The sequence below is a fragment of the Ornithorhynchus anatinus genome, chromosome 8 (genome assembly GCF_004115215.2).
Source record: "Ornithorhynchus anatinus isolate Pmale09 chromosome 8, mOrnAna1.pri.v4, whole genome shotgun sequence".
In the NCBI taxonomy this organism is placed as follows: domain Eukaryota; kingdom Metazoa; phylum Chordata; class Mammalia; order Monotremata; family Ornithorhynchidae; genus Ornithorhynchus; species Ornithorhynchus anatinus.
The window spans coordinates 2162892-2186132 of NC_041735.1; the positions used below are offsets into that span (position 1 = coordinate 2162892).

The 23241-nt window shown below is 55.1% G+C and overlaps 1 protein-coding gene across 3 annotated transcripts in view; it reads left to right on the forward strand.

The window, feature by feature from the left end:
* LRRC49 (leucine rich repeat containing 49) overlaps positions 1-23241 on the forward strand; it is a 91196-nt gene that overhangs the window by 40746 nt on the left and 27209 nt on the right. For all 3 annotated transcript variants that reach the window (XM_029070647.2, XM_029070648.2, XM_029070649.2), the window contains 3 exons: positions 2900-3047; positions 11934-12017; positions 22970-23133. In XM_029070647.2, the coding sequence (XP_028926480.1) occupies positions 2900-3047; positions 11934-12017; positions 22970-23133 (396 nt within the window). The remainder of the gene's footprint in view (positions 1-2899; positions 3048-11933; positions 12018-22969; positions 23134-23241) is intronic.

Sequence of the window (23241 nt, forward strand, 5' to 3'; positions counted from 1 at the left end):
TCGTATCTCTTCCTAACTCCAGCTCCACTGCTGCCCTTCCCCCAGACTCTCCCCTTATCCTGGGACCACCGTTGCTCCCCCAGCCTCTGCCCTAACACTAGGGGTCAAGCCCATGGCCCAGCTCTACCACTCCTCTCCCAGGCTCTCCCCTAACTCTGGGGCCACCGTTGCTTCCCTAATCCTCTCCCCTAACCCTGGGGTCGTGCCAATGGCCCAGCCCTGCCAACGTGCCCCTCGCCCTGGGGCCGCTGCTGCTCCCCCAGCCTCTCCCCTAAACTCCGGGTCTGTGGCCTCTTCTCAGCCTCCCTCCTTACTCTGGTGCTGCGGTCGTTCCCCAGCCTCTCCCTAACATTGGAACTGGACCACTGGTACAACTTTGTCCGTGATTCCCTCCCCAGGGCACCACAACCGGTCTTTCCTGAGGGGAGGAGGAGGATGGAAGGTGGGCAGGGCAAGGTGACCACCCCCCAGTCCCCCTTCCCCTCAATCCCAGCAGTGATTCATTCATTCATTCATTCCACTGTATTTATCGAGTGCTTACTGTGTGCAGAGCACTGTACTAAGCAGTTGGGAGAGTACGATACAAAAATCAGCAGAGACGTTCTCCGTCCACACCGAGCTTACAGTCTAGAGGGGGGCTTACAGTCTAGAAGGGGCGGATATGGGCAGGCTGCAGGTCCACCGGCTCCCCCTCCCAGCTGGGTCCAACACCCGCTTTGACAGGCGTAACTCTGCGGGCGCTGCAGGCTCTGTTCTCTGTGGAGACGGAGCAGCGCAGCCACTGCCCTCCTAAGCGTTTGTCTCAAGCGAGCTTGGGGTTTAAAGTATGTCGTTGAGGGAATGCGCGTCCTGCTTCAGCTGCGCTCGCCGACCACCCAGTACAGTGCTTCACGCTTGGGAGGCGCTTGATACACCTACAGGCTGGAGAAGTGGCGTGGCGTAGTGGAAAGAGCAAGGGCCCAGAAGTCAGAAGGACCTGGGTTCTCATCCCGGCTCTGCCACATATCTGCTGGGTGACCTAGGGCAAGTCACTTCACGTCTCTGGGCCTCAGTTACCTCGTCTGTCAAATGGGGATTAAGAGTTTGGGCAGGGACTGTGTCGATTCCGATTAGCTGGTATCTACTCCAGTGCTTACAACAGTGCTTGCCACATAGTAAGAGCTTAACAAGTGCCGTAATTATTGTCGTTATTACGTTGACGACAACGATGATGGCTTGGCCCAATGTCACAGACTCTTCCATCTGCCCGGAAACGCTTGGTCCTCCGACATAGAGCTCCCTTTTCCCCATCTTGTGATCCTGAAGGATTCTCTCTTCTGAGCCCCTCGAAGCCTCCCACATCCCTCAGTTTCCCCACTCCACGCCCCCCCCCCCCCCATCCCTCGGTTCCCTCCCCTCAGCAGGCCAAGTTCAGGCTTTCTTAACCTTAGGCTCGCAGTGTCTTTCGGCTTGACGCCGAGTCGGGGCCGAGAAGTCTGCACTTTATTACCACTCGTTTTTTCTCTTCTTTTCATCTGACCTCACATGTTGAGCAACGCAAAAAACATAAAATGCCGAGAGCCGGATTGACTGGATTGTGGAAACGAGCCCCAGGGGGGCTGCTCTCGACCCGGGAGGTAGATGTCAGCCCAGCTACATATTTCTGAGAAACCGCCCCCGCCCCCCGAAATTGTTTTCAGAGCTCCAGCCCATCCTCTCTCTTTGACGCTTCCTGAAAAGCCAATGGTTCCCAAGATGGCTTCCCTGGGGCTGGCATCTTCCTCGGGGCCCCCTTCTGGGAGGCAGGAGGGCGGGGATGGGGCCTTGTGCGCTCAATCGCAGTTAATAATAATAATGATGATATTTGTTAAGCGCTTACTACGTGCAAAACACTGTTCTAAGCGCTGATCTGTCGAGTAGTTGGGCGGGCAGGGTGGGCGTTCTCTGGGCCTACTCCGTCCGGGTCCGGAGGTCAGGTGGGAAGTTGGCCGGGACCCCCGGAGGTAGAGCGGTGGTCCGCCCATCGGCAGAGGCTGGCGATCCTGGCCTTTTGCGGCACTTCTGCCTGGCGTAGCCGGTGCCGTGGGCACTTACTAAGGCATGCCACCCTGTTGGGCCCCGGGGCCTGCCCCGCTGATAGCCATGGCCATGGTCGGTGGGTGACTCTGATCTCTCCCCTCCCCCTGACCCTGGGGTGCCCGGTGGGAGGGGCGGAGGCAGGAGAGGGTGAGCTGAGTCTGGATTCGGCAGTAGCTCTAAAGCGGGGTCCTAACCAGTGTCGCTCATGCCCTTTGGGCACTCTCCCCGGCGCTTAGTACAGTGCTCTTTTCCACTCTGCCCTCAGCAAGCCCACCGTCCTCGCTAATGCCTTCAGAAATCCCACTACTGTACCATTGCTCTATACCATAGAGAAGCAGCATGGCTCAGTGAAAAGAGCACGGGCTGGGGAGTCAGAGGGTCATGGGTTCAAATCCCGGCTCCGCTGCTTGTCAGCTTTGTGACTTTGGGCAAGTCACTTAACTTCTCTGCGCCTCAGCGACCTCATCTGTAAAATGGGGATGAAGACTGTGAGCCCCACGTGGGACAACCTGATCACCTTGTAGCCCCCCCAGTGCTTAGAACAGTGCTTTACACATAGCGCTTTAAAAATGCCATCGTTATTATTATTATTGCTATCGTTCCTTCTGCTCCTATTGCCAGGTTGGCAGTGGATGTGGGGTTTGCCTGGGGGCAAAGTTGGCTTCCAAACAGAGTTTCCGTCAGGAAAATCCTCTTCCAGAAACACCGTCGAGTCCCGCAGACGAGACCACAAATGGTGAAAAGAACGGTGTCGTCCCCCTCCCCCGCCCCCTTGCCCCCCAGCAAACCAAGAGGCTGGACTGAAGCAGGGAATGAACCCACACGGCCCTTGTCTCCGCAGCTTTGAAGACATCCTGTGCCTGTCGGACTCCTCGTCCCTCTCGGACATCACCCTCGATGGCAACCCGATAGCCCAAGAGCCATGGTACAAGCACACGGTCCTCCGGCATCTCCTACAGCTTCGCCAGCTGGACATGAAGAGGATCACGGTGAGAAATCTCCACGGACACCCCACCTGCCCCGGGGGCGGTCCCTGTTTGCGGGTCGGGATCTTGAGTGGGGAGTGGACGTCATCTATGGAGATATCAACTCTGGCAGGTGACGCCATGAGCATCCGGGAACGTTGGCTTTTCCCGCTCTCGCTGGGCGCCCACCGCCAGGGCCGGGGGACAGACCGGATTGTCTTGCTTCTTTGCCCAGGGCCGGGACAGGGTGTCCCTGCCTGATGGTCCCCGGCCGTGGACCAATACTATCGGTTGATTGGTCTGAAATAGCCTGGGCCTTACTGCTATCCATCAAGCAATATTATTTATTGAGCGTCTACTGTGGGCAGGGAGCACTGTGCTAAGTACTGACGGAGTTGGTGGTCTTGATCCCTGCCCTCAAAGAACTTAGAAATCAGTAACAGGAAGGAAGAAGGAAAAGAGGATATGTATATGAATTGGTGCTGAGATGGGAGGGGAAAAAAACCGACATATATGTTAAGAATGTACAGGGACATATGTGGAAGCTAATGGGTCGGGAAGCAAACCAGGCAGGGCCTCCTGGAGGAGACAGGATTTCAAGATGTGGTCAGGGGGCATCACCAGTCTGAATGCACTTTCGCGTTCTGAAAATGAATCCGCGAGCACCGGCCCTCGCTAGAACACTGGGAGCCGCCGCTACTGATCTGGGTTTTCCTGCAGGTGCAAAAACCGGGGTGAGAACAATTAGGGCGGAAACATAACTCGGCAGAGAGGGCCGGGAATCAGAAAATCTGTTTTCCGGGATGATTACGGGCTGCCCCCGAGCTTCTAGGGGTCCCCCTGTCTTCAGTTGCAAAGAGAATATGGAAATAAACCCCTCCTCTGCTCTCGCCCCCAACCAAACCATGATTCATCCACTGAAGATCTCTGAACTCTGGGTCCTTCAGGGTCACTCTCGCAGGGGCTAACAGTCTGGGGTGGCTCTGCCTCCGCCACCTCTCCGGGCCACGCTGACCCCGGAAAAACACGTAGACCTCTGGTTTTGAGTGACTGGGCTCGCGAAGCGGAGAGCCGCTCTGATCACTGTCATCAAGCGACCCAGGCCCCAGTACCAGGAGGAAGGGGCTCCCTGGACGAGCAGCTTGGGTGACTGTTGATGATGCCATCACCAGGCCAAGTGACCTTGCATTCCGAGTCTTCCAGGGGCCATCGGCCAAAACGGAGAAGGCTAGGAAATGACCTGGAGCAGAAGCAGCCAGAAGAGACCGAGTTCCAATTTTCACCTGCGCTCTGAGAGAAGGAGCAGCGGACACTACCTTGGCATCTTCCTGGCCGTGGTGAGAGGAGCGGTTCGGTCTGTTCAGACCGAATCTCCGTGCCGGCCGACGGAGGAGTTGAGCGGTGCCCGGGATCGCCACCCTGCACCGACTCGGTCCCCTTCCAGCCACGGCATTCCACGGTGATGATGATGATGGCATCGATAAAGCCCTTACTATATGCTAAGCATCGAGCTAAGTGTTGGAGCAGACACAAGAGAATCAGCTCGGACACAATCCAGTCCTCACAGGGCTCACAGTCTGAGGGAGAGCATGGATCTTAACTTGTATCTACCCCAGCATTTAGAACAGTGATTGACAGATAATAAGTGCTTAAAAATACCATCTTATCTCCATTTTTCAGTTAAGGAAACTGAGGCCCTGAGAAATTAAGTGGCTCCCCCAGGCCAGATGTGTTTCCCCGTTTACATCCTTTTGCCAGGAGGGCTTCAGAGGTGACAAGATGTCCCCCTTCTCACCACCTCTGTGAGGGAGTCCAGATTGCTAAGACCCCGGGGAAGACCACAGGGATCCTTTCAGAGGTGTCTGGGGGTGAGGGGAGAGGTATCATCCTGACCATTGGGACCCCTGACGGCGTTTTTAGACAACACTTGCTACCTTGGTGTGCCTGAGGTTTGAGGCATCGAGGGGTCTCGGCATCCTGATGCTGGTGCAGCCCCCTCCCCCAAAGTCCCACAGTAGGACCCCCCACTAATGCGGCCCCTCAACAGGCCCCCCGACCTCTGCAACTCCCCACAGCTCGCTGGGCCTTGGGCAGTGATGGTCGGTGAGCGTGGCTACTGTTGGCCAGGCCCTAAGAGGACTCAGGGGTCCTGCCACTGCCCACCGGCAAGGGTCTCGTGGCCAGAACGCTCTTTTGAGGGAGATATTTTACTTTTTAAAACCCACGCTTGGAGGTCCAAACAAGCCCAGGGTCCTGGAAAGCGGTTTGCTAGGCCTGCTCGCGCCAGGCATCGGTGCTGAGCAAAATCCTGGGGCTGACCCATCATTCGAAAACACACGTGTTCTGAAAACACCGCCTTGTAGGCCAGCGGGCGGAGCATCCTCCACGGTAGCATTTCCCCAGATTTGGTCACTCCAGCCACGCGAGCCGCCACTGCCCAAGCCAACGTCGCCACCGCCCCTACTGCGTCTCAGCCCTCTGGGAGAGGAACCTGCCTAGCGCTAACCCCTGGAATGATCCTGGAACCTGTTCCCTGAAGGCCCCAGAGTCTCTTCTGGTGGGAGGCAGTTGTCTCACTCGAACAACGGCTGGTCTGCCCCGAGAGGCCCTGCCCAGCAGGGAGCCAGCTGACAGAAGGCAGCCGCCCACCCCTGAAGTGCCAGCTGCCGTGTGGATACCACCGAACATTCTTGGGAAATCCAGCCGGCGTCTCTTCCTCTCCAGGTCCACGGAAGACCGAGGGAGGAAGCCTCTGTTCGTTTTTCTCTCAAACAGCTCAGACTCGCCCCTACGGCCCACATTATCTGGATACTCTGGCAGCTCCCCGCCGCACATCTGGAGAGTTCATTTTCCCGTGGAATCCGGGGCTGGAAAAGGACCCGTGCTCTTTAGGAGATTTGCGCCGAGACGATCTGGCTAAGGTGGCCCCGGGGCCGCCTGTCAGATCCGGATCCAAATAAGCCCGTCTGCTCCGGCTCCCCCGAGTGATCCCGGGGGATCTTTGGATCCGGGACAGAAGCGTCCATCCCTGAGGGCCTGGGCCACGCCGGAGCCCGGAAGCCGCCGGTCTCGGGGTGGCGTTTTATCCCTGAGAGCTACCTGCTATGGGGTGGCTACCCCCCTTGCAGGAGTCTTCCTGGGGCTCTGCATCCTGCAGGAGGGCCGGGCCATTCCGGAGGGGATTTTCGTCCCGACTTGGGCCCGGGGCTTCACCTGCCGGAGAGAGGAGCCGGCCGGGGGCCTTCGTGACTTTATTTGGCAAGGGTGAGTGAGTGTGCTCGGTTCTCAGCCTCCCGCAGCCAGGGCAGTGAAAGGATTGTGAGACGGCAGTCCGTCCGGCAGTGAGAAAGCCAGACAGCCATCGGTCTGCTGCCCGCCCAGCAACCTCGCGACTCCCTGGCCCGCCACAGCCGGAATTTCTGGTCCTCCTGCCTCCCAGCCTGGCTGCAGCAGTTGCCCAGAGCACAGTGCCCAGGTCCAGCCTGGGCCAGAGCCGGATCTGCCGGGAGCCCGGGTCTCCCGGCCAGGAGCGCCGCACCCATGCTCTTCTCCGGGCCTGGTGGGAGTTGCGGTCCCAGCAGTCTTGCGGTCCCCGGACAGGTGCCCTGGCCCTTCCTGGGAGAAGGCCTGGATCATGGTCAGTTCAGGCGACAGCCAGTTGAGCTGGGTTCTCTGCTACTGGGAATGCCCCTGTTGCTGGACTGGGCCACCTTTCCAAGATCATCCACATCACAGTCCTGGCCACTGGCCTAGGGCGGTGCCGAGAGGTTCCCCAGAGGGGCCGAGCCTGGTCCGTGCCTGGTCCATCTGGCTTTGGGCCTGTCCCACTGGGACCTAAGGGTGAGAGTGGCCTGGGCGGGCTCCACCAGCCCAGGAGCACCTGGCCACCCTGGCCTCGGCCCTCAGCAACCTGAAGATGGCTGGATCTTGGGAGTCTGCTAGCACGGGCTTGGTTCCCCGGCTGAGTCAGATCACCACGAGAAGTACAGCTCCGGGCCACAACCACAGCCACCTCTGCCACCGGCCAGAAACAACCCCTAAGGTTTCTTGCCCCTGCACCCCCTTCTTCAGCCATTCCTGACCCGTCGAGGGGGTCCTATTGAGTTCTCCTGGGCCTTAGGGAGATGCTGCCGTGCCTGTAGGGGCTTTCTCTTGCTCCGTGGGGGCTGTCTAGGGGTTTCTGGGACTTGCAGCCCCAGCAGGGCTCCGGGACCACGGACAGGTGCCGGAACTCAGCTGGGCAGGTCCGGCTCGACCCCACTTGACCTTGGCTCTGGCCCCGCTTACCCCGCTCTCACCTCCCACCGCCACCCCTGAGGCAGTCACGAGGGGGATCGGCCAGTTCCTGTGGGGCTGGAACACAGCCCGGTGAAGCCAGGGATGGGGCTGGCCAACGGGGACGTGGCAGCCGGCCGGAGTGGCACGGTCAGCTGGGGAGAAGCCAAATCCATATAGCCTTGACCTTGGGGTTGGGATCAGGGGCCTATGCCAGGCTAGGCCCAAGGTGATGGTCCCATGTGAGGCCTGTCTCCCGGTGTCCTGCCCTCTGGAGGGGAGTGGGAAGGGAGAAGGGGAGAAGGTCCATGGGTGCCCAGCCTCCCCTACTGCTCCCCTTATCTGGCTTTACTCACTCTCGGTATCTCTAACCAGTGGGTCAAAAATTTCAGCTGGTCCAAGGAGGCAATGGTTAGATTCATGAATGAGTGGTCCCCGAATGAGGAAAGTTAGGGTGGAGAAGGAGGAATCAGGAGCATTGGCTAGTCTGTGCTGGGTCACTGGGGGAGAGTCAGGGGTGTTGAATGGGCCATGCAGGGTTTCTGTTGGGAAGTCAAGGATGGAGAGGGGAAGGTCAGGGGCGTTAGGTGGTCCGCGATGGGTCACCGATGGAGAGTCAGGCAAGGGGATGGAAGACATTCTGCCGTTCCATCTTCTGTCACCTTCGCTCCCCTTTCAGGCCCCTCCCGGCTCCATCCTGGTGGCAGGCCCCCTGTGAGCTAGTGACCAGGCCCTCCCTCCCAATTGAGCTTTGACTGTCCATCTGCCCAAGGAGCCGGCCAGTGTTAGTCTGTCATTCCTCGGTCCCGAGGTCCGGCTGCCGTTTGCCGGGTAGGGAAAGATCCTAGGAACTGGTGCCGTATCTTAATCGCCTGCTCACCCCAGAGCCTGCGTCGCCTCTGGTCGTGCCTTCGACCAAGTGCTCGGTCCCACCGCACCCAGAAGAGGTTCACTGCTGGGCAACGTGTGCCCTCTGGCAGAGCAGTAAGCGGTTGAGAAGCAGCGTGGCTCACTGGAAAGAGCACGGGCTTTGGAGTCAGAGGTCATGGGTTCAAACCCCGGCTCTGCCACTTGCCAGCTGTGTGACTTTGGGCAAGTCACTTAACTTCTCGGTGCCTCAGTTCCCTCATCTGTAAAATGGAGATTAAGACTGTGAGCCCCACGTGGGACAACCTGATTCCCCTGTGTCTACCCCAGCGCTTAGAACAGTGCTCGGCACATAGTAAGCGCTTAACAAATACCAACATTATTATTCCCGTGCTGCCTCATTTGGCCCAGCCGTCTCCTTTGGGCTGGTGGTCTAGGTCTGAGGTCGGGGAGGGTGGTCTCACGTCACCCGGGAAGAGGCTGAGATTCTGCATACGGGGTGAAGAGCGAATCAAGGGATCAGAGAAGCTCACCCCCTTTCCTCCCCAAGTTCCTGCCCCTGTCCCCTCTGACAGCCGGTCACCCCTCCTCCTCAGCAAGACGAGCGTCTCCGCTTCCAAGTTTAGTAATTCTGTTGTTATTTGGGCCGGGATGTAGCAATTCCTTGGAACACGCGGTATCTGATTTGGTTTTGGCGGGCGGACAATTTTCCAGGATTTGCACCTTCCCTCAGCAGCCCCTCTCTGAGCAGAAGTCCAAGGAAATTGGAAAGAATCTGATGAAATCACCTCTTGGGAATGAATCGGTCGGATTCTCGTACGTGATGGACACAGTTTTCAGGGCTGCTGGCCCAGGGCCGGAAACTGGATATTGGATCCGACCCACTCCAGCTTGTTTTCTCCCGACTGGTCGTCACTGGCCCCCGCCCGCCGCCCGCCCCCCTCTTGTCCTGCGGTTAATTCTGGTCCGGCCAGGGGTAGGAGCGCACAGTGCAGAGCTCACCCCCCTCAGTGGCATCGGGAGGAGTTGGTCGGCGCCGGGCCGCCACGTCACGCGCTTTGGTTGCCGGGTGCCTTTCTGTGCAGGCTGGCTGTGACCAAAGCAGATGTCCCGGCTCCCCAGATAGGCCAGAGACCCCCATTTCCAATCTGGCCACCCTGAAAATCCACGCCACCAGAGCTGGGCCAATTTGTTCCTCTCTCCCTTCCACGCCGACGCCTCGGCATCTAAGTAGACCCTCGGCACTTCTAGATCAAACCTGGAACCGAAAGTCAGCATCCGATGGCCTTCATGGGGCTGGGGCAGGGCGCGGGGGTTATCGTTTGCCAAGGAGCCGGTCGGGGGAGAAATGCTGAGGGAACAGGGCCAGGCATAGGTGTTGTGGAGTGGGGAGACTGACTGCAGGATGGCCGTAAGCTCCTTGGGGGCAGCCATCGTGACTTCTAACACTGCTCTGTCGTGTTCTCCCAAGCACATTATATGATGTTCTGCACAAAGTAAGCACTCAATAAATACCAGTGATTGATTGATAAGGCCATGACAGCAGGTTAAAGAGGCCAAGGAGGGAGAAGTTGGGGACCACCTGGAGAATTTCTTTCCAGGGAATGCCCTAGTGAAAACCCCAAGCCACTGGGTGCATTTAAATTATGGGATGTCTCTTCCCAGCTCTCAGTCAGTAATAATGTTGGTATTTGTTAAGTGCTTACTATGTGCAGAGCACTGTTCTAAGCGCTGGGGTAGATACAGGGTAATCAGGTTGTCCCACGTGAGGCTCACACTCTTAATCCCCATTTTACAGATGAGGTAACTGAGGCCCAGAGAAGTGAAGTGACTTGCCCACAGTCACACAGCTGCCAAGTGGCAGAGCTGGGATTCAAACCCATGACCTCTGACTCCCAAGCCCGGGCTCTTTCCACTGAGCCAGTGGTGTGTACTGAGCGCCTACTGTGTGCAGAGCAATAGACTGAGGATTAGAGAGAGCAGCACACCTATCAGCTCCTTCCATCTCGCAGTCAATAGTGTGTACTGAGCACCTACTATGTGCAGAGAAGAAGAAAAACGATGGTATTTGTTAAGCACTAAACTATGTGTCAGGCACTGTACTAAGCTCTGGCACGTACTAAGCGCTGGGCACCGTACTAAGCACCGAAGCAGTAGACTAAGAGTTGGAGAGGGCAGAACACCTGTTAGCCCCGCCGTACAGTATCGCCAGGGTCCCTATTCAGAAGTCTATCCCTGTTTTTTTGGAATATCCCTCCTGGGACATACAAAATCCCTGCCCTCTTACAACTGCTTAGTACAATGCTTTGCACACAGTAAGTGCTCAATACGTAAGACTGAATGATTGAATCTTACAGTCCAGTCGCAAAATGATTACTATCAGGAGGAAAGAGGGAATGATGGAAAGAGGGAAAAAGCCCTGTGGAAGAGTGCCGGCTAACTAGGGGAGTGTGTAAATCGATACGAGTAGAGGTGCTTACGGGGTGGGGCAGGTGTGCCCGCCGCCTTGTTGTCATCATCTCCGCCCTCCCCCCAACCTCCCTGCAGTGCCCGTACCCTAAATCACGGGCTGGGGCCTGCCCAAAAACAGACCAGGTCCCCTCTGCCCAGAGCAGTGCTCGCAGGCCCTGTTTCAGCCTGCCGTCACAACTGCAAATTTTGTTTTATCTATTTATTTATGGTATTGGTTAAGGGCTTACCGTGTGTCAAAGCGCTGTGGGTAGATACAAGTTAATCGGGTTGGACACAGTCCCTGCCCTGCGTGGGTCTCGCAGTCTAAGTAGGAGGGAAGATAGGTATTTAATCCCCGTTTTACAGCTGTGGTAACTGAAGCACAGAGAAGTTAAGTGACTCGCTCAAGGTCATACAACGGGCAAGTGGCGGAGCTGAGATTAAAACCCGGGTCCTTCTGACTCCAAGGCCTGTATTCTTTGCTCCAGGCCTCACTGCTTTCCGTCCTGTGTATCGTTGCCAAATGGTCTTCGTGGTGAGATTCTAGCTGCTATTAACCAACCACTTGGGAGACGAGCCCCTCTCTCCCTACACCTGACATCCAGGCTAACCCCTCTTAGCCAGCTGCAAGCCCTGCCCCCACTCTTCCTGCCCACCCCCTCCTCTCTCAACCCCTCCCAGCTGGTTGCCCGCCCCCCCAGACCCCACAGGAAGCTAACCAGGGGCTACTCTGCCCCCCTTGCATCCCTAGTCCGGTCTCCCCTAAGGGACGGTCCCCCAGGGAGCACTCTCCCCGGTCCATCCATCTGTCAATCAACGGTCAGTGAGTTGGGTGGAGCACCTACTCTGTGCAGAACCCTAGGCCCAGAGCTTGGGAGAGGACAGTGAAGTTAGCAGACACGGTCTCTGCCCTCCAGGAGCTTGCAGTCTCGTGGGGAAGACAGAAGGGAAAAACCACATTCGTGTTTTCCAACCAGCCACCAGGCGTTTCAGCCCACTGGTGTTAGAGAGCCTTTCGAACTGGAGGCCGGACAATATTCCAGCTGCCAAAGGGCGACTGAGGAGCCCCTGGGGAGAGAGCGTACCCACTGAGTTGCCTGGCTGGCGGAAGGGGGAGAGGCAAAGCTTGGACTTTTCTGGGCGTGCCTATCCTAGCCCTCTTCCTCATCTCCTAACCCTCCACTCTTATTCTCAAGAGGGGGAACAGGCCCCTTAGGACACCGGCAGGTTAATGAAAGAGATCCTTTCAGCCGCATGCTGCCTCCTGCTTTCCATTGCCTCCATTCTCCAGTGAAACCTTTTTTTTTGTCTACTCAGGAAGAAGAGAGGCGTGTGGCTTCTGTGGCCGCGAGAAAAGAGGAAGAAAAGAAGCGGGAAACTCACAAGCAAACCTTGCTAAAGGTACTTACCAGTTAGATGCTCCCCAGCTCACTGCAGCTAGATCCCTAATCCATAGAATGCTTTTCCTTTCCTCCCCCTCCATCATCATCATCGTATTTTCTGAGCCGTACCTCTGTGTCAAGCACTGTGTTAAGCACTCGGGTAGGTACAGGGTGCTCAGATTAGATATAATCCCCATCCCACAGTCTAAGAGGGAGGGGGAGTTGGATTTTTATCCCCAGATGTGGAAAATGAAGCACACAGAGACTAAATAAGTTACCCAAGGTCACGTTGCAGGGCAGTGGCAGAGCTGGGACTAGAACCCAGGTACCTGGTCCCCTGACTTTCAACTCCAAGGGTTTGCCACTGGGCCTCTGTCTTCCGCGGCTGTACCTTCAGTTCTTCGGGCTATACTTGTGGTTGAGATCTGTTAGCAGTCGGGGAAGTCTGCACAAGAAAGACCTGAACCTCCCTGATTTATTATTATTATTAATAATAATGCACCACTTCTTTGGTGGGGAGATTTGGAGGCAGTTCGGTGGTCTAAATTTTTCCTAAAGGGACCCTTTCAAAGTCACAAGTCTAGGTGGGGTTGTGCCTGGGTAGGGAGACCCTTGGGTGCCAGCAAAGCCAGGGACTGGACAACAGGGGAAATCCCAGTAATAAAAATAAGATGAAGTAAAATTGTGGCATTGAAGCAGTTACATGCCAAACACTTCTGTAAATGCCGGGGGAGGTATAATGCAATCAGATCAGGCACAGCCCCCTCCCTTCGTGGGGCTCACAGTCACCGAGAACAGGTATTTAATCCCCATTTGGCAGAAGAGGAAACTGAGGCTCCGAGAAGGTGAGTGACCTGCCCAGAGTCACACAGCAGGCAAAGTGACAGAGCCGGAATTAGAACCCAGGTTTCCTGACTCCCAGCCCTGTGCTCTCTCTACTAGGCCATGCTGCTTTCCCAGGGACCAGAAAGGTACCTCACCCTGCCCTGTGACCCCTGGGCACCTGCGTAGTCTAGTTTTTAAATATTTTTATTTTCAGGGGTATTTGTTAAACGCTTACTATGTGTCAGACACTGTTCGAAGTGCCGGAATAGACACCAGGTAATCAGATTGAGCACAGTCCCTGTCCCACATGGGGCTCGCAGTCTTAATCCCTGTTTTACAGATGGACTAAATGAGGCAGAACGGAACTAAGTGACTTGCCCCAGGTCACACAGCAGTCAAGCGGAGGAGTCAGGATTAGAACTCAGGTCCTTCTGACTCCCAGGCCCGGGCTCTAGCCACTAGGCCGCTCTGCTTGGCTCCACGTGCCCCGCTTTTGGTCAGGCAGTTGTTTCGATCAGCCCGCTCCTCACCACCTCCCTTCTCTTCCCTCTGCCAGCAGGACCACTAAAACTGAATTCCAAATGGGAATTAAATACCTATTCTCTATGACTGTGAGCCCCATGAGAGGAGGGGACTGTGCCTGCTCTGATTAACGTTCAGAGCAGTGTTTGGCATCTGTAAAATGGGGATGATTCATTCATTCATTTATTCATTCATTCAATCCTATCTTTTGAGCGCTTACTGTGTGCAGAGCCCTGTACTAAGCACTTGGGAGAGTACAGCAATAAACAGACACATTCCCTGCCCACAGTGAGCTTCCAGTTTAGAGGGGGAGAGACAGGCATTAATATAAATAAATTACACATATGATAAAAACCTACATCTCCCTCCCTCACGGGGATGGTGCGAAGATTCATTCAACCGTATTTATTGAGCCCTTTCTGTGTGCAGAGCGCTGTACTAAGCATTTGGGAGAGGCCAATGTAACAATAAACAGACACATTCCCTGCCCACAGTGAGCTTACAGTTTAGACGGGGAGAGACAGACATTAATATAAATGAATTAAAGATATGATAAAAACCTACATCTCCTTCCCTCACGGGGATGGTGCGAAGATTCATTCAACCGTATTTATTGAGCCCTTACTGTGTGCGGAGCGCTGCACTAAGCATTTGGGAGAGTCCAATGTAACAATAAACAGACACATTCCTTTCCCTCAACGAGCTTACAGGCTAGAGGACGAAGTGGGATAACTTGGGTGAAAGTGCTTCATTCACTCACTTTATCGTATTTATTGAGCTCTTACTGTGTGCAGAGCACTGCACTAAGCGCTTGGGAGAGTACAGTACAACCACAAACAGACACATTCCCTCAACGAGTTCTCACGGGAGCTCCTGTTTGCCTTAGCTCGGAAGCTTCTTTTCATCCCCGTCTTCCTTGGCGGATCCTCCCTCCATCCCCACCCTCTCCTTTCCTCCCTCTCCCTCCTTCCTTCTGTAGGACTGATTCTCCAGAGGCCCAGCAGCCCAGTGACGCAGTTTTACCAGGCGTTCCTGGGTCACGCCGGTGCTCGGGGCTCCTCAGAGGCCAGGAAATATAGTTTTAGACAGGATGCCTGGCCCATCTTTCACTAAGAAGCCAAACCCCAACCACCGGTGTGGTTTGCTCTTCCTTCCCCCCGGGGCATTGAGTCCAGTACCAAAGCCAGCAGGGGCTGGCGGGTTTGGGGCTTGCGGGACTTCAGAGGAGTTTGTAAATCTGCTTGTGTACATTACTGGCTCCCCTCCAGAGCAAAGAAGTTCATTAAACGGGGAGAAAGGGAGGGGGAGACAGGTGCAGCTAAGGCCCTAGAAGCCAAAAGTTGTTCTGTCTGAAAGCCTGCCGTTACCCCGGGAGAGATATTCGAATAGTCCCTTGAATTTATTTGTATAACGCTTTCCACTTCGGGATCTCATTACCATCATCACAGCAGCCCGTTTTACAGATGAGGAAACTGAGGCCCAGGGAGTTGTAATAGTAATAGTATTTTTTCAACCGAGGAGCATCGTGACCTACCGGTTAGAGCACGAGCCTGGAAGCAGGAAGGGCCTGGGTTCTAATCCTGCATCCATCACCTGTCTTCTGTGTGACGTTGGGCAAGTCACTTAACTTCCCTGCGCCTCCGTTACCTCATCTGTAAAATGGGGGTTCATATCGTGAGCCGCATGTGGGACAGGGACTGCGTCCAACCTGATTTGCTTGTTTCCGCCCCAGCGCTTAGTAGACTATCTGTCACAGAGTAAGCGCTTAACAACTACCATAATTATTATTGTTACTGGGTGCAGAGAGCTTAAGCGACTCGCCGTAGGTTACCCAACAGGGTAGAGACAGAGCCGGTTCTAGAACCCGGGTCTCCCAACTCTCAGTTCCGAGCTCCTTCAGGTAAGGCCTTGCTCTGTCCATCGGACGGTCACAGCCAACTAGACCTCAGGCCACCGGCCTCCCTCTCCAGGGGCCCGTTGCTGCTGGCCCTGGACTATTTCCTACTGAAGCGCTCTGAAGGCCTATCAAACCTTTAGCTTGCCCTGCCTTCCCTCCCTGCCACCCTCAGCTCTTCAGAAAGCCGTGCGAGTTGCTCCTTCTCCTGCTCAGGGCTAAGGGAATGGTGACCTCGGGACCTGATTCCCCGGTTCCCCTCTCCAGGAGCGGGGTCATGTCAACATCTCAACATCTGGAGGGTCTTCGCAGATGAGTCAGGCAGCCTCTTGTGCTATCCGTGAACAGCTCTTCTGTGATCTGGGGACCTGAGTCGGGGACACTATGGCACCGTCTTAGGGATTCACAGTGACCCTCTCCATCCAAACTGCTACCGTGCTGGTACTAGCTCTCATAATATCCCGACTGGATTATTGTGTCAGCCTCCTCTGTGATCTCCCTTCCTCCCGTCTCTCCCCACTTCAGTCTATTCTTCATTCCGCTGCCCGGATCATCTTCCTAGAGAAACGCTCTGGACATGTCACTCCCCTCCTCAAAAGCCTCCAGTGGTTGCCTATCAACCTTCGCACGAAACAAAAACTCTAAGTCTTGGCTTCAAAGCTGTCCATCACCTTGCCCCCTCCTACCTCACCTCCCTTCTCTCCTTTTACTGCCCACCCCCTATGCTGTTCCGCTCCTCTGCCACTCACTTCCTCGCCATCCCCCTTCGTGCCTGTCCCGCCGTCAACCCCTGGCCACGTCCTCCCGCTGTCCCGGAATGCCCTCCCTCCTCACCTCCGCCAAACTAACTCTCTTCCCCTCTTCAAAGCCCTACTGAAAGCTCACCTCCTTCCCAGACTAAGCCCCCCTTTCCCTCTGCTCTTACTCCCCTCCCAATTCCCCCCTTTCCCGCCCTCTGCTCTTCCCCCTTCCCCTCCCCTCAGCACTGTGCATATTTGTATATATTATTTATTACCCTATTTATTTTGTTAATGATGTGTATATCTCTATGATTCTATTTATCTTGATGATGCCTGTGCTAGACCGCTTGTTTTGTTCTGTTTTGCTTTGCTGTCTTTCTCCCCCGTTTAGACTGTGAGCCCGTTATTGGGCAGGGATTGTCTCTATCTGTTGCCAAATTGTACACTCCAAGCGCTTAGTACAGTGCTCTGCACATAGTAAGCGCTCAATAAATACTATTGAATGAATGAATGACCCAAGGGGAACTGCTGCAGGAACTCCTGAGGAACTGAAGGCTGGTTGAGCAGTTGGCATTTGGGGAACCACCTTCTAGCATCCAACCCGATTAGCTTGTATCTGTCCCGGTGCTTAGAACAGTGCCTGACACATAGTAAGTGCTTAACGAATATCACAATTATTATTACTGTTATTGCTCCACTGTTCTCAATGGTGTCCCTGTAGGCCAGGGGTGTGGTCGAGGTTGGAGGCGGGGGTCCTGATTTCCATCCAGAGGGTTGTTTGTTAGCTTGGAGGATGAGATTTTTGTTTTTTGTTGTTTTTTTTTACCTGCTCAAACTTGATTCCATCTCTGGAAAGGGTCTGGTCCAGTCTCCTTCCAGGGGGAGGAAGCAGAGGTACTCAACCCTTGCACCACCCCATTCTCCACAGGAAGGGAATTTATATATATATGTTGGTATTTGTTGAGCGCTTACTATGTGCCGAGCACTGTTCTAAGCGCTGGGGTAGACATAGGGGAAGGGCCGGAGAAGCAGGAGAAAAGTCGAAAATGGGAACCGGGGATCTGCTACCTCTCAGTCACCGAGCCATAAATCAGTTGTATTTATTGAGCACTTATCATGTGCAGAGCACTGTACTGAGCACTTGGGAAAGAACAGTATGACAGAGTTGATAGTTGCATTCCCTGCTCACAGAGAGCTTACAGTCTAGGGGGGCAGACAGACTTCAAGATAAATAAATGAATTTTGGATATGCATTTAAGTGCTATGGGGCTAAGGGTGGGGTGAATAAAGGGTGCAAATCCGAGTGCAAGGGCGACGCAGAAGGGAGTGGGAGAAGAGCCTGAAAGTGGGAGAAGGCTTAGTCAGGTAAGGCTGCTTGGAGGAGGTGTGATTTTTAATTAAGCTTTGCATGAGAAGAGAGTGTTTTTCTGTCAGATGTGAAGGAGGAAGGAGTACCAGGCCAGAGGCAGGGTTGGAGGTGAGATAGACAAGATTGAAGTACATTCATTCATTCAATAGTATTTATTGAGCGTTTACTATGTGCAGAGCACTGTACTAAGCGCTTGGAATGTACAGTTTGGCAACAGATAGAGACAATCCCTGCCCACTGACAGGCTTACAGTCTAACTGGGGGAGACGGACAAAAGCAATAACAATAAATAGAATCAAGGATGTACAGCTCATTAACAAAATAAATAGGGTAATAAAAATATACACAAATGAGCGGACGAGCACAGCGCTGAGGGGTGGGGAAGGGAGAGGAGGAGGAGCAGAGGGAAAGGGGGGGAAGGGCGCTTAGCTGAGGGGAGGTGAAGAGGGGGGCAGAGAGGGAGCAGAGGGAAAAGGGGAAGCTCAGTCTGGGAAGGCCTCTCGGAGGAGGTGAGCTCTCAGTAGGGCTTTGAAGAGGGGAAGAGAGTTAGTTTGGTGGAGGTGAGGAGGGAGGGCATTCCAGGACAGCGGGAGGACGTGGCCCAGGGGTCGACGGCGGGATAGGCGAGAACGGGCGACGGTGAGGAGGTGGGCGGCGGAGGAGCGGAGGGTGCGGGGTGGGCAGTAGAAAGAGAGAAGGGAGGAGACGTAGGAGGGGGCAAGGGGATGGACAGCCTTGAAGCCTAGAGTGAGGAGTTTTTGTTTTGTGCGGAGGTTGGAGGTTGATAGGCAACCACCGGAGGTTTTTAAGAAGGGGAGTGACATGCCCAGAGTGTTTCTGCAGGAAGATGAGCCGGGCAGCGGAGGGAAGAATAGACTGGAGTGGGGAGAGAGAGAAGGAAGGGAGATCAGAGAGAAGGCTGACACAGTAATCTAGCCGGGATTTTACGAGAGCCCGTACCAGTAAGATAGCCGTTTGGATGGAGAGGAAGGGGCGGATCTTGGCGATATTATTAAGGTGAGACTGGAGGTCTTGGTGACGGATTGGCTGTGTGGGGTGAATGAGAGAGCCAAGTTAAGGATGTCACCAAGGTTGTGGGCTTGAGAGACGGGAAGGGTGGTCGTACCATCCACAGTGAAAAGGAAATCAGGAAGAGGACAGGGCTTGGGAGGGAAGATGAGGAGCTCAGTTTTGGTCATGTTGAGTTTTAGGTGGCGGGCAGAGATCCAGGTAGAGACGCCCCGGAGGCAGGAGGAGATACGAGCCTGAAGGGAGGGGGAGAGGACAGGGGCAGAGATGTAGATTTGTGTGTCATCTACGTAGGGATGATAGTTGAAGCCGTGGGAGCGAATGAGTTCACCAATAAATTGGTATTAGAGGAGTGAAGTGAATATGCTGGGTTGTAGTAGGAAATCAGCGAGGTAAGATAGAAGGGGGCAAGATGGAAGACATCACCCCTTCTGCTGCCCCAGACCCTGGCAGCAGATTTTTTTTTATTGAGGTATTTGTTAAGTGCTTATTAATAATGTTGGTATTTGTTAAGCGCTTACTACGTGCAGAGCACTGTTCTAAGCGCTGGGGTAGATACAGGGGAATGAAGTTGTCCCACGTGAGGGTCACAGTCTTCATCCCCATTTTACAGATGAGGGAACTGAGGCACAGAGAAGTGAAGGGACTTGCCCACAGTCACACAGCTGACAAGGGGCAGAGACAGGATACGAACCCATGACCTCTGACTCCCAAGCCCGGGTTCTTTCCACTGAGCCACGCTGCTTCTCTACTAAGCGCTTGGAAAGTACAATTCAGCAATAGAGACAATCCCTGCCTACAATAACACTAAATAGAATCAAGAATGTACATCTCATTAACAAAATAAATAGGGTAATAAAAATATACACAAATGAGCGGACGAGCACAGTGCTGAGGGGAGGGGAAGGGAGAGGAGGAGGAGCAGAGGGAAAGGGAGGGGAAAGGGGGCTTTCCTACATCGGGCTTACAGTCTGGAAGGGGGGGGAGACAGACATCAAAACCTCAATCCCCATTTTACAGCTGAGGTAACTGAGGCACAGAGAGGTGAAGTGACTTGCCCCTAGTCACACAGCAGATGAGTGGCAGTGCCAGGATTAGAACCCAGGTCCTCTGGCTCTCAGACCCATGCTCTATCCACTAGACTACGCTGCTTCTCAGATCTGAGGGAGCCCCAGGACCGAGGGCGGGTGGGCCGGCGGGCAGAGGCAACACGTGGACAACCTGAGAGTAGGGTTTATTTGGGACAGGGGCCTGCCAGGTTAGTTTGGGCCAGAAACAAACTGGGAGGCAGGGGACAGTGTGGTCTGATGGAAAGAGCTCAGGGTTAGGAGTCAAGAGACCCAAGCCCTTAGGCTCTGCCAAATCACCTGACCTTAGTGTCCTCATCTATAAAATGGAGATAAGAAAAATTATAGTACTTGTTAATCACTTACTATGTGCCAAGCACTGTTCTCTAAACGCTAAAATCCCCGCAGGGTGTGGGACAGGGGCTGTACCCGACCTGATTACCTGGTATCCGCCCCAGTGTTTAACACACAGTCAAGTGCTTCATCAACACTACAATTATCATGATTATGACTAGACGCACAGCTCGGTGAGAGTGTTCCCCAGCCTCCAAGTCGCCCCACAGCCAGCGGCAGCCCTAAAGTTTTAAACTATTGTTCTCTCCCAAGTGCTTAGTACAGTGTTCTGCACCTAGTGCTCCATAAATACCACTGCTGGGGCAACGGAGGTGCCGTAATGGGGATGGCCTGCACTCCGCAGCCAATCAGAAAGAGAGCACGGGCCAACCCGGCACGGGACGCAATCAATCGGAGATCCCCACAGTGGGTGAGAGCGAAAGCCGGGTGCGGACGATGTCAGAGAGCGGGAGCATAAGGGAAAGAAAAGTGCCTCGGCCGGGAAGGGCGCTTCCCTAAAGATCAGGTTGAAGGGGCAGGGCGGGAGTGAGAACGGAGTGAAACAGTGAGGACGTTGCTGGCAGATGGGCATAAGAAGGAAATGGGTAATGGCTTGCCCTGGCCTTGGGGAAGGGACAAAGAGAGAGGGAGGGGGAGACATCCTGATTCCCCTGTGTCTACCCCAGCGCTTAGAACAGTGCTCGGCACATAGCGCTTAACAAATACCAACATTATTATTGTTATTATTGCATCCCCCAGGAGACACCCAGTGGTCTCCTTCTGGCCCTCGGAAACCCATGAGAAAGGTTCAGATGGGTCTCTGAAAATCCAGCGTGGACCTCGGGCCAGAGTCTGACTCTCCCGGCGTGCGGTACCAGGCCACCCAAGCTCGGGGAGGGGGCTGAGGGTGGGAGGCAAAGGGAAGCAGCAGGAGAAACCTATTCTGGCCCTCCCACCTGAGCCGATACTGGCCAGGGCCCCAGGGGCGAGGGGAAACTCCGCGCAGTAAAAATTGCTAAAGGTCAAAAATGTCAGGCCCCCAAACCCTCCCTCGAAACCTGAACCTTCTTCCCTGTTGCAACACGCCTGCCCGCTCTTAACTCTGAAGGTTTTTCCTGTAACAGCTTGACTTGAAGGTGGGGTGTCGGCAGAAACTGACCTTGAATTAACTCCCTGGCTGTTCGTGGGGGGTGACGTCACCGCCACGTGCTCACGCGGTTCCACGGGTCCTGGTGTGCCGGGGCCGGGGGCTCGGGGTGCGGGGGCCCGACCCTCCCCCCGATCACGTGGAAGCCCACCCGGGCCCAGCATAGTGCTGAGAGGGACAGACCAGGCTCATTTTATTTAGGTCAAAGGCAACAAACAGGCTGAAATTACAGTCTCCTTCGGAGATTCGCCATTTAAGAATAATTCGGAAGCAAATCCAGCCCTGCAGAGTGGGAATGTGGAGTAATAACAGGCAGGGTAACTGAGGCTTTCACTATTTAAAAAATCCAGTTGTCCCCACAAAAGCAGTGTATATACACACACACACACATACTCACACTTTTACATACAAACAGTCACGCTGACAAGACACACGCCCCCATACAGAGACTTCTTTCCAAAGCTTGCTACACAACTGCCTGGATCCTCCCCAACCTCGTAAAATTGATTCTTCACCCAAGGCCTCCAATTAAATCAGTTGACGTGCCTTCCAGCTCCAAGTGCTGACATCCATCCCGCTCTTCTAATCCCAGATTCCCTGCCACCCTCACCTCCGTGCACACGCCAGGAATTAACACCCTGACGTGTCAAACCCGGAAGGCAGGTGTAGGCCGGGCCCAGGGTGGATGGGAGAGTTAGTCACCGGGAGCAGAAGGTGCCGGAGGCTCGCTTTTTCAGTCGGCTGCTCTCCGCCCGTGCAATTGCTCGGATGGCACTGCCAGGGCGGAGAAGCCCATCCCCTATTTTGTGAGCATCTTCCTGTCAACCCTGGAGAGGGATGAGGAAGTGGTGGGGCAAATGGGGCAGGTCCCATGGGCAAGTGCATGGTAAGGAGCCCCGGTGAGCCCCAGAACCACCCTTCTGGGGGCTGGTGATCACATTACTCCCCAAAACTAGTATCTCCAGGGGCACATTTATTTATTTTTATGGTATTTGTTAAGCACTTACTATGTGTCAAGTGCTGTTCTAAGTGCTGGGGAGGCACAAGTATAATTAGGTCAGAAACAGTCCCTACCCCGCATGGGGCTCACAGCCTAAGTAGGGGAGAGAACAGGTATCCCCATTTTATAATTGAGGAAACTGAGGCACAGAGAAGTGAAGGGACTTGCCCAAGTTCCCACACAGCAAGCGGTTGGGAGAGCCGGGAATGGAAGCCAGGTCCTGCTGTCTCCCAGGCCCGGGCTCTTTCCTCTAGGCCACGCTGTTTCTCTTATAGCATTCTGGGCAGTAGGGGAGTGATTTAAACGTGCAGCTTCCACTTCAACCTCCACCCTTCAGATGCCTTCCCCGAGCTGTGGCCCTTGCCCTACTCCCTTCTCCGCGCCTCCCCCCGGCAAGGCTGGCAGTGGGTCCGAGCCTGGAAGCTCTGACTGGACATCAAACCGCTCCCGCCTCTAGTTCTTGGCAGTTGTTTGGCCCCTGACCTCTACCCTCAACTGTGTTCTGAGACCCCCTTGCCACGTTCAGAGGTGGCCGGCGATGACACAGAAGGGCGGAGCTCGACGCATCCACAGAGAAACCTCCAGGGTCCCAACACAGTCCTGTGGCTGTCGGGGCGGAAGGAAATTGGGGCTGCAGATCAGGGTCTGAGTTCAGTTTGACGGTCGGTTAGGGGTTAGGAGTTAGGGGCCGGGGAGGAGCTGAGTGGGCAGTTGTCTCTCTCCCTTTTGGTCACTAGTTTCCCAGGCCCTGGGCCTCCTCCCGCTGAGAGCGGGCACCGACTTCCTTTGGTTGCTGATGACCTCTCAGGCAGGGCCAGCTTGGTCCTCCTGTACAGGATAGGCATTCGGCTGGGGTGCGATGGGGGACGTCTGCCAGAGGCAGGAGGCTGGACTCTCACCTGGGTGGCTCGGTGCCCGCCATTTGCGCCGCCCACCCTGGCCCGTTTCAGGTGGGCTGTCTGGCAGCGGCAGGGGGTCCCGCCGTGGTGAATCCCTAGTAGAGGAAGGTTCTAACCTCTGACTGGCCTCTCTCTCTCTCTTCCAGGAGAAGAAACGGTTAACGATCTGCCACGTGGCCCGCCAGTGGGACATCCAGCAGCAGCGATCCACCGGCGACCCCCGTCCCGAGCCCGATGGCAAAGGCCCAGCCCCGCAAGAGCCCGGCCCAGGGGAGGGCGGCGCAGCCCACCCCGACCCAGAGGAGGCAGAGTAAGTGGCCCCGGACCCCGGGGGCGTGGGTGGGATCTAGAGCTCGGACCCGGCGGGGGCGGGTGAGCCGGTACTGTCTGAGTGGAGTCGGGCCCACCCACCGGCTGA